This window comes from Amia ocellicauda, chromosome 20 (genome assembly GCF_036373705.1).
Source record: "Amia ocellicauda isolate fAmiCal2 chromosome 20, fAmiCal2.hap1, whole genome shotgun sequence".
Classification (NCBI taxonomy): Eukaryota; Metazoa; Chordata; class Actinopteri; order Amiiformes; family Amiidae; genus Amia; species Amia ocellicauda.
Genome location: NC_089869.1, coordinates 9429219 through 9445757, shown reverse-complemented (window position 1 = coordinate 9445757; position 16539 = coordinate 9429219). Strand labels below are relative to the sequence as shown.

The 16539-nt window shown below is 42.1% G+C and overlaps 1 protein-coding gene across 2 annotated transcripts; it reads left to right on the top strand.

The window, feature by feature from the left end:
- Positions 1–2446: 2446 nt before the first annotated feature.
- Positions 2447–16116, top strand: tspan14 (tetraspanin 14). Of its 2 annotated transcripts, none has more exons than XM_066693065.1 (9): positions 2447–2552; positions 4662–4758; positions 5676–5726; positions 6851–6997; positions 10694–10864; positions 11546–11671; positions 12161–12208; positions 12500–12613; positions 12876–16116. In XM_066693065.1, exons 2-9 carry the CDS (start codon positions 4678–4680, stop codon positions 12945–12947), a joined length of 810 nt encoding a protein of 269 aa, XP_066549162.1. In that variant the 5' UTR covers positions 2447–2552; positions 4662–4677; the 3' UTR covers positions 12948–16116. The 2 variants fall into 2 exon arrangements, with proteins under 2 accessions (XP_066549162.1, XP_066549163.1); XM_066693066.1 differs by lacking the exon at positions 2447–2552 and adding an exon at positions 2575–2593.
- Positions 16117–16539: the final 423 nt, after the last annotated feature.

The window sequence follows — 16539 nt, the reverse complement described above, 5'->3', positions numbered from 1 at the left end:
CGGAGGCTCACATCTTTAGTGAGTGCCCCTCCGCCCACAGGGTCTGGCTCCTGTTTTCTCCGTTCCTCCACAGGTTTGCCGTTCCTGCGCGGGCGACCGCCCAGCAGATCCTGTACGGTCCGGCCAGGGGAATATCATCATCCACCCTGAGGTGCTGGTGGCGTGTCGTCTGCGCAGTGAAGCAGGCACTGTGGGAGGGACGGAACATCTGTCTATTCAACAAGCAGGAGCTGGACCCGATTGTCATCGCGCGGAGGGGCATGGTGTTCGTAAGGGACTACGTCAATCTGGAGGTCCATCAGAGGGGCAAGGAGGAAGCCTATAAGAACTGGCACATACAAGATCTGGGGGAGCTCAGGATCCCGTGATGGGACCCACCTCCGGGGACGGTCAGTTCCCCCTGCTGGAGCCCGAGTCCAAGATCTTTTAAAGATTTTATGGATGATTGTTTTTTAAAAAGATTTTAAAAATGAATCTTAAATGTTTTTAAAGATTTAGTTGCTTTTAAACCACTAATTGTTTTAGGGGTTTTTTGGTTTAGTTTTGTTATATTCTTTTGTCAAATACATTGTCCGTCTTGGATTTAATTTTAAATGCATTGGACCTTTTTTGTTTGTTTTTTATTTTTACCTTTTTAATTGTTTCTTTATTTTGTCCAATGCATTTTCAGTTATTTTCAATGTATTTGACTTTTATGTTGGTGAGCAGTTTTGCATTAACCACATTTGTTTTGTTGTTTTGGGCACGTTTATTTTGAAGTTAATTGTTTTGTTTTTGTTAAAATCACAAAGATTTTAAAAATTTTAAGTGATTTTAAGAATTGATTTTTAAAGATTTTAATCATAAGTATTAAAAAATTGAATTGTTTTTTTTTATGTTAATGCAAAATACTAAATACAATAAAATAGTATTTTCAAACTCAAAGTTAACAATCAATGCTTTCAATAGACCGATAAAGACTTATACATCCTGTGCAGTAGATGGGGTTTAAGCTAAACAGGAAAGATGTATTATAGAATCGGTGAAAGCATTTCATATATTTTTTTGAATTGCACCCAAGCCAGAATAAACATCCAGTGTTGTTTTTGGTTTTATCCCCCACCAAACAGGGGAAGGAAAAAAAATGTTTGGACCTTTTCCCATGTGGAAATCTGTGACCTGCCCACTGAGGAAAAACAAGGCAGCTTGTGACAATGCCTGGATGTTTTCAATTGCACTGAATTTTGACTGTGGCTTTGGCCTACTACACTCCTCACTTATAATATACAATATAAATAATAACCGTGTGGGTCAAATTCAAGTTGGGCGACTGGGGAATGTGCTAAGAGACGGGGAGAGAATAATTTCCGCCTGTCTTCAGACGTTCTGTACACGTGGACTTACTATCTCCAGTGCCATGGACATAAATTCATAGACTTTCCATTGCCTGGTTCGGATAACATTCAGTTATCTCTCTAGCCTGCGTGAAGGAGATGGACAAATCAGACGGCTGATAAGATTTGACGTTATCTGTAGAAGTTAACTACAAGTCACAGAGTTTGGAGAGTGGAATTATACCACATGGGCAATAGAAGAAGAAGAATATATAATGATTGTCTGTTAGCTCCTATGATATGACCTACATATTAATTAAAAGGAAATTAATATTGATTACTTTCAAATTAGATTTTCGTCCATCTCCCCAGATAGGCGACAGTAGAATACATGCAATCAATCACTATTCACCTTGAGTCCCAGGACTAAACGAAATAAGCTGAATTGGTCGGTTCACTTTTTAAAGGCGAGGCATTTCTAATGATTCTAGCAGGTTCCCCATTTCTATGACTAGAGCCTCCATTACGAATTATATTTTGATCACTTTTTAAAATCATGTAATGATGCCCACAGGGACGCAACTGAATCTCTCCGTCCCAACCAGTCCCGTCCATTTCAACGGACAGTCTCTCCACACACAAAGCAGCAAGGGTCGCCTTCGTGTGCCGCAGATTCCCGACGTTCTGCGCAGATCTGCACTGCTCCGCCAATGGGATCGGAGGAATTCTGCAGATCTGCGCCGCAAGACCGCGACCAAATAAGCACTTTTCTTTCCAACTTATTACGCAAAATTGGTTTTAAACAACAGCAGGGAGTGCTTCGAGTATACAAGAATAGACCCAACGCACACTGTCCATGAGAACCGTGGTGTAGTTTATTAAAATGCATTGTTTTTTTTTTTTTTTTTTAATGAAAAAGTCGCGTTTGTGCGCTATTATACCTCGCTGAAGTGCAATGTCCAAAGGGAGTGATCCCATTTCCCATTGTAATCGGAGTGAAGGCGAGTTAACGCGAGTGTTTGGATTTAGTTTTGGTTGCGTTCTTGTAGCGCACATCCCCGCAGTTCTGCGCAGATCTGCACAATCCCTCCGATCCCATTGGTGGAGGCAGGCATCTGCGCAGCACGAACCCATTGACGTGCGTCCAACAGGGCGTGGTTTCGAAAGGAAGCGTGTCCGAGGAGATTTGCCAGAAGACTTTTGTAAACTCGCGTTGTCTAAGCTGAAAACAAAAAAGCGGTGAGTAACAACGTTGTTCGGTTGTTAGACTTGAAATACATGTATGTGAATAATACAATATTCGTTTACTTTCCCGTTTTGTTCTTTATCTGTATGTATTTATATTTGCCGCGTTTCTAAAGTGGTGTTGCTCGGTGTGGGTGAAAGGAAAGCGCTAGCGGAGCTCCGTATGTACAAAACACAACCCCAACACCCACACACCACTGGGGTTCACATCCAGCTCATCTCGGTGGCAGGGTCTGCAGCTTGGCATACTGTTAAAAGTGAAAAATCAGCATTTTCTACCGTTCGGGTGACGTTTTGTGTTAAAAGATAGAAGTTGCACGTTTCCGGGGTTCTCTCTCGATGTGTTGCAATTGCAAATGTGCTTTATCTCAAGATAGTTGCGCTTGCATCGAGTAGTGGATCGCCGAGGGGAGAGGCATTAAAGATGCACTGAACTTCAGGAAGAAACAAAGAAACAAACTTCACCGCTTCGCCCTATAGTTAACCAGTAACAAACGGCGCTCCTGCGTTGGGACAGGGGTGGAGGGGGCTGGTTTATTTGTTTGAAATACAGCAACGCACTCCCGACTTCTGTATTCGAATCATTTGCATATGTAATTGCTTAATTGTCTCCAGTCTGAAGTGATTATCGGGGTTCTAATGATTAGAATTGGAATGATTAGCAATGGATGCAAGGCAGCCACGAGTTTGCTACAGAAATGTAATAAGTTACATATTAATAGATAGAGTAAATGTTGATACAGTCCCTTGTCTTGGGGAAATGTCAGTTTAGCTTGCGCAAAGCTAGCTGTACAAATTCGGCATACAAAAGCCTGCTGATCCGAGAAAATATTGTGAAAACGGCAACTACCAGCTGTGCTACTACTGCTGCCGATACTGCTAATGACAGACCAAAAATAGTAGTGACGGTTTGCTTCCATGGCTTGTCTGTTGTTGGTGGGGTTGTTAATTTATTTATTCTCAAATGTCTTTATGTATTTGTAACCGCATTAGAGAACAAATAAGGAATTAAAATCCAAGTTGCAGCAGCATTGTGTACATATATTTGACTTTTCTGTTCTGTATATTCTGAATTTTCTATTTTAGCCTTTAATTTAAGTTGTCCTTGATGATGGCCAAAGCTGCGCTGTGGTTGCATGGTGCTGGCCTAAACCAACACAGAAGCTCAGAGTCTACATGACACAGTGTTTGCAGTGGGTATCCATTAACCCTGCCTTGTTTCCGCAAGTTGAGGGTGTCATCTGTTGGCCACTTTCATAGAGTAGAGATCCCCAGGCTGAGATAAAGACCTAAACAGTGGTTTTAGCGAGGGCGTTGCCATGAAATATGGTGGCATTAGCATATGAACTTTCTTTCAACAACCGTACTGAAAGCAAATAAGTCTTAAATATTGTATTCTTCTTCCCCAAAATTGTTACCTCAAGTGTAGAATCCTAGGTGTGAACATGGGCATCTAACATTGATCTTCCAACCTGGATCTGAAGAAGTGAGGCGTGACTGTTGAGCTCTCTGACTAATGATACCTCACCTCCATGGGTCATGGGTTAGATTTTTAGTAACCCCTAATTGGTGCTTGGTGGTTTGTCATGATACACCATTCCCTTTAGTCATCAGAGTTGCCTGCAAGGATGATGCACTTTATTCTGTGATATTCTAGCCTACATTTCCTTTCTGAATGTCTGAATCAATCTGGTACACATTTTTTCCCCTTTAGGTAAAAAATGCTGTTCAAAGACAGGAGTGAAACCGACTCTCACACAATCTGTGTATATTTAGTATTGTGAGGGATGCACGAGTAAAGCACAGTTTACTCCTCTGAAGGCCTTCAACAGATGCATTATTGATGGCTGTGTAAAGTGTTAAAAATGTCCATCTAAAGCGAATTATTCAGTGATGTGAGATTTTACCCATTGGGGAGTGTTGATGTAAATTGTGATTAAATAATTTTCCATTTACAATACCACCCACACACCCCTTTGTGAAAAGTGTTAAAAATGTTTAATATTGAAGCGTAAAAGTTGAGGGTGAAATCTGGATGTACCCTCTTATTCCAACACATTGTTTTAGGGATGTAATACCTACTCCCTTTCTCTCTTTCTGCAGAGTAAATAGGAGCACAATGCAATATTATCGCTATGAGAATACGGAGGTTAGCTGCTGCTATAAGTACCTGATGTTCAGCTACAATATAATCTTCTGGGTAAGTGTTGAGATTGACCGTTTTCCATCTTCCCGAGAGAACAAAGTCCTTGTCACTGTAAAAATAACTTCCTAGAAAATATAATTTGGGTTTGTTTGGTTTCACACCAAGAGAATTTAATCAAGCCTGAGTTTCTTGGAACATGAATTTGACTTTGTTTGTGTCACTTACAGCTTCATGCGAATCCAGTATATTTTTGGTTTTGCAATTGACTTCTCAAATTTTCCACTTCTCTTGTGGAAGTTGTCAAAAAAAAAAAAATTGAAAATATTTGACATGCTCTGGTCTTGCACCACTTTTCCTTTATTTGGCGATTTATTGCATAATCACAGATGAAAGGGAACGTACTGTGAGTTAATCCACACCTGAATATCTTGGCAAATTGTACTTGACAAATGCACACTGCTTCCTGACTCTGACTGCCTTGTGCTTTCACTTGTATCCTACACTCCATTTGACCCTTCAATGTGTTTATTTGCATAGTCTGGATAACACTGACTCCAAATGCTTTATTGATTGTTAGTAAAGTAAATACAAAAAAAAACACAATCCAGTTTGTATTTTACCAACTGGTTTTCAGATTATTCTCCATAGTGGTGCTAACTGTGTTCTTCCTGTAGGGTGCAACAGAATATGTGGTAGATATCGTTTCCCTTTTGGCTCCTCTGCCTGTCAACAGGAAATGTAGAAAGTGTGTCAAATGAGGATTTGGGCTGTGCTTAACCCCCAACACCACCCTGTGGTGACCAGCTCTGTGTAGAAGTTCATACACTTGTTGTTTGTTACTTTAGTTTGTCTGGACCTGCTTTAAAGATAATGAACACAGTGGAGCTAAAAAGTAACCTCCTCCCCCTAACGGTAGTGCAGCTCCCTCACCACTGGGACAGCAAACTGACTTTTCTGTGCTTTCTCTGCAGCTTGCAGGCGCAGCGTTTATTGCCATCGGCTTCTGGGCATGGAGCGAGAAGGTAAATGAAGAAAACCAATTACGTTTTTTTGTTAATTCAGCCACTTAACAAAATTGGTTTTGACTGAACAATCATGGAAAAGGTGACAAATAAGCCCTTGTTTCACCTAACTGACCTGACCTGAGTGTTATAATTCTCGGGACAAATTTCAGTCGATCAGCTTCATTTTCTAATTAATTCACAACCAGTTATAAAGTTTGTTTTATATGGGGAGTCAGTGTGGAGAAATTCCACTACACTGATATCAAATTGTTTTATATCTTAAACTATAAACTCTTATCTGCACCCAGGATGTAAGAGCTGCTTGGTGCCCAAGGTCTTGTTTCAGTTAAACTTGGCAATTACAAATGCTCACATGATAAGGAGCATTACTTCTAGTACATGCATATAATTCAACTCTCACGCACGATAAAAGCAATTAATATATACATTACATGTTAATAAAAGCAATGGTTGTACATATTGACCCTTTTGGAGAGTTGCCTTCCTTGGTTTTGGTCATCAATAATTTATTTTTATGTATTATTATTATTATTATTATTTTTTTTTTTTTTTTTACTATTTTATGTTTTATACCTGACTTTGACACAAAACAATGTATGGCAACTTGCTGCCATATAAGAGACAGTCCAATTCTGTACTGGACTTGAGGACCCTTCACTCTTATTACAATGTGGATTTCTGTGCCCTGGGAGGCCGCCACTGCTGCTGGAATTGATTACTGTGTGGAGTGTATTATCTTTCCTTTGTATTATATTTTGTACAACATTAATTGGATTTTTCCCCCTGTACAAGGCCTTGAGAGGGTTTTCCCTTGAATTGCACATTAGGAAACAAAAGGATTGCAACAGCTTCAAGCCATTTTATTCATGTACCAGAAATTGGAAGTAAACAAAAAACACATTATACTGATCAATGTATGTTTTGTTCCTGTGGTTTAGCTCAAATTGACAAATGAGCTCGGAATGGAGAGCCCAGAGATGCGTATATTCATGCGTTTAGATATTACCATTATTGACATGTACTCTAGAGGTATCCGTCAATTCAATTTTCAATTTTGTCAATTCAATTTCAATTTCAATTTCAATTCAATTCAAAACTGGACATTACATCTGTCTCTCTAGGGGGTGCTGCTGGACCTGACCCAGGTGACCAGGATGCATGGCTTTGACCCAGTGTGGGTGGTCCTGGTCGTGGGCACAGTCACCTTCATCCTGGGCTTCGCCGGCTGTGTGGGAGCCCTGCGGGAGAACATCTGCCTGCTCAAGTTTGTAAGTACTCCTTTACTCCAACCCCAGTGGCCTTTGCAATTTTGTAATACCAATATCTGACATCCTCCAAAACTGATGATTGAGTTTTATTTTTTACACTTGCAGTAACGTTTCAGTTTCCTTCCTTGCACCTTGTCATATAACTGTCAGCCTTATTCTGATATTGGGACCCATAAGGAAGATATTGTCCCAGAGGAATGCGCTTTGTATCATTGTTTGAGATTGTTTTTAAGCTTAGTGATTCTGCTGTAGCAATTATTATTTTTAATCGTTAGCGCTGAGAGCCCTAATTGTTGGTGGGAAGTGCAAAAATGTGGGTTGGCATCGGTGGAGTTGGCAATGCTGGACTGTTCAGGTGTCGGGTGTTTCCAGTGCAACACCGTACCAACCGGACCATCGGCAACCCAAAAAAAGAAACGGTTGCAAGAGCTGTTATGAGGAACACAAATATACTGCATAAAGCACTAGCGTGATTTTTTTTTTTTTTTTTTTTTTCCCCCACCGAAAGCTCTTCCGAATCTCGGTGTACGTGTAGTTTTCTATTGTGAGGTGCAGGAAAAGCAATTAGCTCACTTCATCAGAAGCGCTCCCTGAGGGAAATTTGATAGGAATAGAACTCGGCGTGAAAAAAAACGAATCAAATAACCCATAGCAATGAAATCCCCCGGTAATAGAGACGGGATGTTATTGTCCTAAGCCGGACTGCTGCTGATTCTGCCGAACTGAACCAGAAAGAAATCCCTGCCGAACTGACATCAGTGCAATACCACCCCCTCCTTTGTGTGTTGGCTATTCTATTCTATTAGGAAAGCATGACCCATCTTCATTTTATATTGTCCGTAATTAGTTGTTTTAAAGGCTCTTATCCAGATGACTTCTAGGTGCCGGGAGCTATTGTCTGAGACAGCGGAGAGGGACTTACTGTAGGCTGCATCCCAAGTAAGGAGCTTAATGCTCGCGGTAATTCACTGCGAGGAAGTGGTAAAAGCAGGGCTTAAGCAGAGAGCCTCATGATCCCATGACCTTTACATTAACAACTGGACAATTTAGTCTGCTTAACCTCTTATCTTGAAATGTATACAGTCAGTTTATTCTGAAGTAGATACCAATGTTTACACAGTTATGGAAAACGCAGAGCTTTGCATGGCGGAGCCAGTTTAAAAAAACTAATTCACGCAAAGCACAGGGCCCTATTTATACACCCTATTGAACTTCTATTTTCTCTAGCTTTTGATGATAGATTTGTGAAACTCATGAAAAATGGGGATTCATGATGTTCCACTTTGGTGGTGTTGAAACTTAAGTTTGCAGCTTCATTTTGAAGAACTTTCTTAGCCAAGATTTCAAGACCTCAGAATTGAGCTCAGTTGTGTGGTAAATTGCACAATCAATGTTGCTCTGAACAAACAGGGAAGAGGTGGAGTCACTTTATTACATGTCAATGAGCCAAACTTACTTTCCATTATATGGTCTGATTAAACAAACAATACATTAATAGAAAGATCATACATTGCGATCCTCCATTTCTTTAAATGAAATGCATTGTCATTCCAATAGTAATCCTGTTGAATAGGAAGATTTTATTTTCAGGTATGAGAATGGCCTAAGGGAATACTCTTTGCTAGATCTGTTTTGACTGACTTTTTGTACCCTGATATTTCCTACCTAACTCTTTTAAAGCACAGTATGTCCTGCTCATATGCTGGGATAATCCTGTGCTTTCACGCTAAGCGAAGGCCACGGGCCACGGTCGTACAGGGTGACCCGACTGCGTTAGGGTCTTGCGTCTTCGTAAACCTCCACTGGGAGGTGTGGAGCAAGCATTCACCATCATTGTATTTCCTAATAAGGAAGCAATGCATCATGTTTTAATGCAGGGGTCCCTAAGTGCGGCCCTTGAGGATGTTTGATGCGGCCCTCCAAAGTCAACCATCAACCCAGGCTGTTCTGAACCTTTACTATATTTTTACACTTTCTGAACATTTTCTGTTACAAATGGCAAATGTAATTTGGGGGTAAATAATAAAACAACAATTAAAGTTGATAAAAGTTCTCTAACTGAAATGTATAGGAAATAAAAAAATAAATAAAAGTATGATCCGTGGTTAATTTTCTTCTGCGGCCCCCCCATCCCATGCAACCTGCAGACATTGGCCTTCCATCCCCAGACATTGGGAACCCTTTTTTTAATGTATCAAATAAATCCTTCTGTGGAGGTTTTCCATGTTTTATAAATAAGTATTAAAAATTGAAATGTTTTTATTTGAAAATGTAAAATACTTTAAACAATAAAACAGTATTTTCCATGTTTTATGCCATTAGCAAAGCAAGTACTTCATAGATATGCCTCGTCCTCCTGTGTACTGTCACTTTGGGATGTTTTCTCACTTCAGGTGTCGCCACCTGTTGCAGCAGTGAAGTTGATTTTAGATATGGTTACAAGCATACAGGCCATTAACTATGCTGGCATGACATGTCCTAGGAGTTCAATTGCAAAAATAATCTTTTACCCATTCTTGTACAAAGGAAAAGCTGCTGTAGCAAATGGCTCTAACCCTGAGAGTGAAATTATCATATAACCTTTGATGGTAAACCAGCATTTTTAAATAGTGTTTTAAATTATGTGGAAAATGATTGCCTTGTGTAAATTTAAAATCTGCAATTGGGCCACCATGGTAATTTGAGGGAACATGTTTAGTATTAAGTAGTAAAATGTTTTTTTCTTACCTCCAGGCAGTACAGTACTTGAAAGTATTGTTAATGGTAAAATAAATGAACAGATATTTCTTTTGTCTCTCTTACAGATGCTTTACCAGTCTTACATATATTTTTTTCTGTTCTTAATGGTCTGTGCACCAAGTAAATTTAAGGAACCATTAAGTAATTTCAAAATGAAAATATTTTCAAAATAAATAAATAAATACAATATGGTACAACAGATGTTTGGAAACACGATTGTTAGTTAATATTCGCAATGGGACAAGCAAACATTTCATTTTGTGAGAAGGTATTTGGCTGTATTTTATTATACTATTCTATTAATTCTATTTTAGTAGCTATACATTCTTAATCTAATCAGAATGGCAACAATCACACTTCGGCGTATTCTGAGTGTTTCCATGCATTGTGATCATACAGACGCAGTAAATAGCCTCAAAATGTAAACCATTTTAAAGCACTTATCCAACAAGAATCAATTGGAGCGCACGTGTAATCTTCATTTCTTTTTGGGTTTACAAAAAGCATAAGCACTGGTTCTTACTAGTGAATATATTCCTTGTAGCTCTTCATTGTAGGGGCAGGAGGGGCAATGAAACTGCAAGGTTGTTTTAATTGTTTTAAACGGTGTTGACAGGGAAGAGACTCGTAATGCGTTTCTTTATAGCTTGGAGTCTTAATAACTTTTCCATCTGTGGAAAGAGCTTGGAATGTACTTGATTCCTATCACTTCAATCACTAAGGATTGCATGTAAACGAAATTACGTAGTCAGCTTTGTTTTTGTGCTTACGCTCCACAATCTATGTATATCCCCCCCTTTTACATTGTTCAGCTAAGCATTAATAAGGACAAAAACTGCCATCTCAACAGTGAGATTGCAGTTTGTACAGAAGATCCTGTCTCTGCTGTAAGAATCCTATTGCCTCCACGCTTTCTTTGTGCATTAAGAGAGTGTCGTCTTCTCTCCCCCCCTCCAGTTCTCCGGTCTGATCGGCTTCATCTTCTTCCTGGAGCTGACGGCGGCGGTGCTGGCCTTTGTGTTCCAGGACCCGCTGAGAGACTGGATCAGCGACTTCTTCCTCACCAACCTGCGGGGCTACAGGGAGGACATCGACCTGCAGAACCTCATCGACTCCCTGCAGAAGCTGGTGAGGGAGGCGCCGCCCACTGGCCAGACCACAAACCAGTACCAGTGTGGGCTTTGCGGGGATCGTGGTTGATGCTCATGGTGTTTATCTGGGTCACTGTAGAATTTGGCCACTGTGGTAACAGGCCTGTGTCATTCTCTGAAATCCTAACGCAGCGAGTCACTGTTCTCTTCTGGCTCTGAGATCCAGGGCTGGCGGACCGTGCCCTTTCGCCTGCTGCCGTTTTCCACAGAGGTCGTGCTGTGTATGTGTCAACCCGTTCTTGTGCTGAGTCACGGAAGGGAGGGGATTTACAGCACACCGCACAGGACAGCCTGACTTAGTTTTCTTGTTAGGACAAAGACATTTCCAGTAGCAGCACCTCTTCAATGACTATTGGGTGTCTACTGTAGAAAACGATGGACACTCTTTGGTAACAAGCTAACGGCAACAAAAAAAATCTAAAAGGATTCATTTGATTATTATGTTGCCCGGATTCAAATGTTTAGCATATACAAAGCTGATATAAATCCATTTGAATGAAGTCCCCCTGGAGACACTAAGCTGAACCATCTCAGTAGACAGCCCTGCCACTCTGCAGATGCCAGTGACCCAACGATGGATAACCAGATCTGCCACCCTCACACGCAGTGTCTGTGCAGAAAGTGACTCCTCCGTCTCTGTCCCTCTCTGTCCCCACAGAACAGCTGCTGCGGGGCCCAGACCCCGGACGACTGGGACCTCAATGTGTATTTCAACTGCACCGATCTGAACCCCAGCCGGGAGAGGTGCGGCGTGCCCTTCTCCTGCTGCCTCATCGATCCTGCTGTGAGTAGCGCCCGCTGGCCGATGCTCTCTGCCCCTGTGTGCTGCTATATTTTTTTAATTTAGAATCAATTTTTGTCCAGCATATTTTACACACAATGAATTACATACTTTTAAAAAATGAAAAAAAAAGTTATGGATATTTTAAAGTGTGTGGCAGGTTTCGACACAGTGAATCTTACACTATTTAGTCAGGACCTCAATTCCACTGTTGCCACACTAAGTGGAATATGATCTTATCTGATCTTGTATATAGACGCTTGTATATTTCTCTTCCTCCCTCTAGTATCCAGTCATGTTCCAAGGCTATGTGCATGTTTCCTATTTCCATCTGTTCCCCTGTAGGTTGTGTGAATCATTATTATATATGAGGTGGCAATTTAGATATCAAACTTTGAGGTTCGGAATGCTCTGTTCTTAGTCGCTTTCATTCGTTATTGTGCTTCAGCCATCAGCCTATATGACCCTCTCTGGAACCGTTTGTTTCCACAGGATGTGGTCGTGAACACGCAGTGTGGCTATGACGTCAGGAGCAAGAAGGTAAGCCCTAGTGGATTGCTCAGTCAGTTCTCCGTTTGCAGTGACGGTACTGGGCAAAAGCGTCATTTAGAAATGTTCAGTGATGCTTTTAGTGGTTCAAGTAGATGTGAGTATGTGGAATGGGGTTACTCTGTGTGATGGTACTGAGGGCCTGTGCTGCTCTTTGGTATTCCACACAGAACTTGGGCAGAGACTCGGGTGATGTTTTCAGAGTCGATGCTGAGAATTGCAGGGTAGCAAGGTGCGTAGGCCTCCTTTCCTGGTGTTGAAGGCTGTTCCATCCTTTCTCAGAGCACTTGGAATAATTTCATCTACGTCAAGGGCTGCATCCCGGCGCTGGAGGAGTGGTTACCCCGGAATATCTACATCGTGGCGGGGGTCTTCATCGTCATCTCCCTGCTACAGGTGCGGGCGACCGCGGCCCCCTCAGGCTCCGCTGTGCTTCAGTAGAGCTTCTGTCCCCCACTCTGCTCTCACGCAGGCTCTTATACACAAGGGCTTATAAACACTATCCCTTTTCATTTTGTTCTGATAGAAGGATGCCCCCCACCTCTCTGATCTCACTCCTGTGTTGCCCTCCTGTCCATAGCAGGCTGCTGTCCAGCTACACACACTCAGCCTCTTGTCTGATTGTGACAATGAAGTCCTGTTCCTTCTCTCCTCCTAGATGCTGGGGATTTTCCTGGCTCGGACACTGATCAGTGACATCGAGGCGGTGAGATCCAGCTATTCTTACTGAAGGTCCGGCGGTCTCCGGGAGCCGCCGCCCACAGCTGGTTTACGGACAGCAATGAGAGACTACACCGCTGCTGCCATTCGGAACCCAGTTGAGGGGGCCTGGCAGGACTCGAGCTTTGTGACCGAGATGTGCCACTTTGCAACCGTCTCTGGAAGATACCAAAGTTATTGCTCCTTTTGTGTGACGAGCCGAGGGAGTGCAGAGGGCCCTGACAGCCGCTCTCACACCCCAGACCTGCCGCGGCTCCGCTTTCTGAGCAGCCGCCTTCACAAAGCAAATGAGATTCGCTCTCCACTGGGGAGCAGCTGATTTCCATGTTTAATATATAGATTTGTCAGTAATGTTGAAAGCTTTCACAGCGTGTTCGATCTAATGGGTGTCTTTCTTCCCTCGTTTCTTACACTTGACTTCTCCCAGCCCAAGAAAAAAAAGCACCACAATTTGAAATCATTCTTCCCAGATCCAGCCTGAGTTCTTGTTCAAGGGGGGGGGTCAAACTTAAAGCATAATCTGCCTTATTCATGTTTCTGCTCTGGTTTTTAAGCCTATACTCCATGACTTTTTTTCCAGTGCAGTGGAGAACACATAGAAAATGCCACATGTGTGTGTTGGGTTATATGAATTAAAGTTAGGAGGGCAAATGGTGACCTTCCCGTTACTGTCCTATCACTGAACCCAAGCGGTGTTTGTCCGATCTTTCACCACCTCTCCAATCCCTGGTCCTGAAAGCCCAACCGACACTTGGGACCAGGTTGGGTTTATCCCTCCTCCAATGAGCCCCAAAGGTCGTATTCGGGGGAAGTTTGTCTTTTTTTCCGCCACACTAATGATCCAGATCAGCCTTTGCAGTAATTGTTTGCTGTCTGGGATATTCCACCTGGGGTTGAGTGTAAAACATTTAATGAGGATGTTCCTGCTGCCTCCCTGAGCTGCCAAACCCGTTACTTGTACACAATGAGTTCGCTGCAGAGTGGGGCTGTTCCGCATGTCATTTCTTTCAATTCATAGCGGCACTTTAGCAGCTGCACAAGTGTCTTAAACTTGCACAAACTTAAGAAGCTTCAGGTTGAGGATATGAGATTCATACACCTCTGTCTAAAGTGCCTCTTCATATCACAGCAGTGTTATCTTTCCCACATGTGCCCATCTCCAGGGCTGCACTGTATTCAATAAGGAGTCTTGACCAAGTCTGAGCCCTGCATCGCAAGCTCAGTGTCCGAGAGGAAGAAAAGTATTAGTCTTTATAGACGTGCGCCTGTTCTTTACCAAGTCTCTTAAACCATTCCAGTCTGTGGTTGCTGTAGCATTTCATTTTGAATTTGTCATACAGATTTTATATATATATATATATACACTCACCTAAAGGATTATTAGGAACACCATACTAATACTGTGTTTGACCCCCTTTCGCCTTCAGAACTGCCTTAATTCTACGTGGCATTGATTCAACAAGGTGCTGAAAGCATTCTTTAGAAATGTTGGCCCATATTGATAGGATAGCATCTTGCAGTTGATGGAGATTTGTGGGATGCACATCCAGGGCACGAAGCTCCCGTTCCACCACATCCCAAAGATGCTCTATTGGGTTGAGATCTGGTGACTGTGGGGGCCAGTTTAGTACAGTGAACTCATTTTCATGTTCAAGAAACCAATTTGAAATGATTCGACCTTTGTGACATGGTGCATTATCCTGCTGGAAGTAGCCATCTGAGGATGGGTACATGGTGGTCATAAAGGGATGGACATGGTCAGAAACAATGCTCAGGTAGGCCGTGGCACTTAAACGATGCCCAATTGGCACTAAGGGGCCTAAAGTGTGCCAAGAAAACATCCCCCACACCATTACACCACCACCACCAGCCTGCACAGTGGTAACAAGGCATGATGGATCCATGTTCTCATTCTGTTTACGCCAAATTCTGACTCTACCATCTGAATGTCTCAACAGAAATCGAGACTCATCAGACCAGGCAACATTTTTCCAGTCTTCAACTGTCCAATTTTGGTGAGCTTGTGCAAATTGTAGCCTCTTTTTCCTATTTGTAGTGGAGATGAGTGGTACCCGGTGGGGTCTTCTGCTGTTGTAGCCCATCCGCCTCAAGGTTGTACGTGTTGTGGCTTCACAAATGCTTTGCTGCATACCTCGGTTGTAACGAATGGTTATTTCGGTCAAAATTGCTCTTCTATCAGCTTGAATCAGTCGGCCCATTCTCCTCTGACCTCTAGCATCAACAAGGCATTTTCGCCCACAGGACTGCCGCATACTGGATGTTTTTCCCTTTTCACACCATTCTTTGTAAACCCTACAAATGGTTGTGCGTGAAAATCCCAGTAACTGAGCAGATTGTGAAATACTCAGACCGGCCCGTCTGGCACCAACAACCATGCCACGCTCAAAATTGCTTAAATCACCTTTCTTTCCCATTCAGACATTCAGTTTGGAGTTCAGGAGATTGTCTTGACCAGGACCACACCCCTAAATGCATTGAAGCAACTGCCATGTGATTGGTTGGTTAGATAATTGCATTAATGAGAAATTGAGCAGGTGTTCCTAATAATCCTTTAGGTGAGTGTATATATATAACTGTGGCAAATATCTCATGGAGGTCTTTATCCAGAAATTGATTAATAAAGGCTGATGCATGTATGTCTTTTTAATTGCTAATTAAAGCGCACACCCAGCTGCCAGTCTGTTCAAAGCAGTGCATTTTAAACTAGGCTCCTCAGTATGGCAGTCATGTGTATAAACCTACATTGCGTTAGTGTCAGTTCAGTAGAATAGGTTATTGTAACTTTGTTCCAGCAGGTTTGCCTGACTTTTAAAACCGTAAACTGCTTGAACGTGTTAAAACAGTCCAACGAATCGGGAAGGTGTGCATCACAAAAGCTGGGCAGACATCCGCACAAAGTCCAGTACGGGGAGGCTGGGTGAGCTTTCACCGAGCTGGACCCCAGTCTGAGCACATTTATTTCACTTCCTTCCCCTAGCTTCCATACAGACGCTCTTCCTCCACGACCTATCGTGGCTGCGGAGGAATATCATTTTTTTATAATGTTAGAAGATTTATAAATGTATTTTTCTATTGTAATGCTTTACTTTGTTTTGTAAATAATGTGTTAAAACTAGCAATAGATTTGTATACAATAAAACAACACCTGTTTATACAAATGTCTTGTAATATAAGTACTTTGCATGGGGCTCACATTAATTACTTCAGTGATTCACTGCAATATACACTCTCCTAAAGGATTATTAGGAACACCATACTAATACTGTGTTTGACCCCCTTTCGCCTTCAGAACTGCCTTAATTCTACGTGGCATTGATTCAACAAGGTGCTGAAAGCATTCTTTAGAAATGTTGGTCCATATTGATAGGATAGCATCTTGCAGTTGATGGAGATTTGTGGGATGCACATCCAGGGTACGAAGCTCCCGTTCCACCACATCCCAAAGATGCTCTATTGGGTTGAGATCTGGTGACTGTGGGGGCCAGTTTAGTACAGTGAACTCATTGTCATGTTCAAGAAACCAATTTGAAATGATTGGACCTTTGTGACATGGTGCATTATCCTGCTGGAAGTAGCCATCA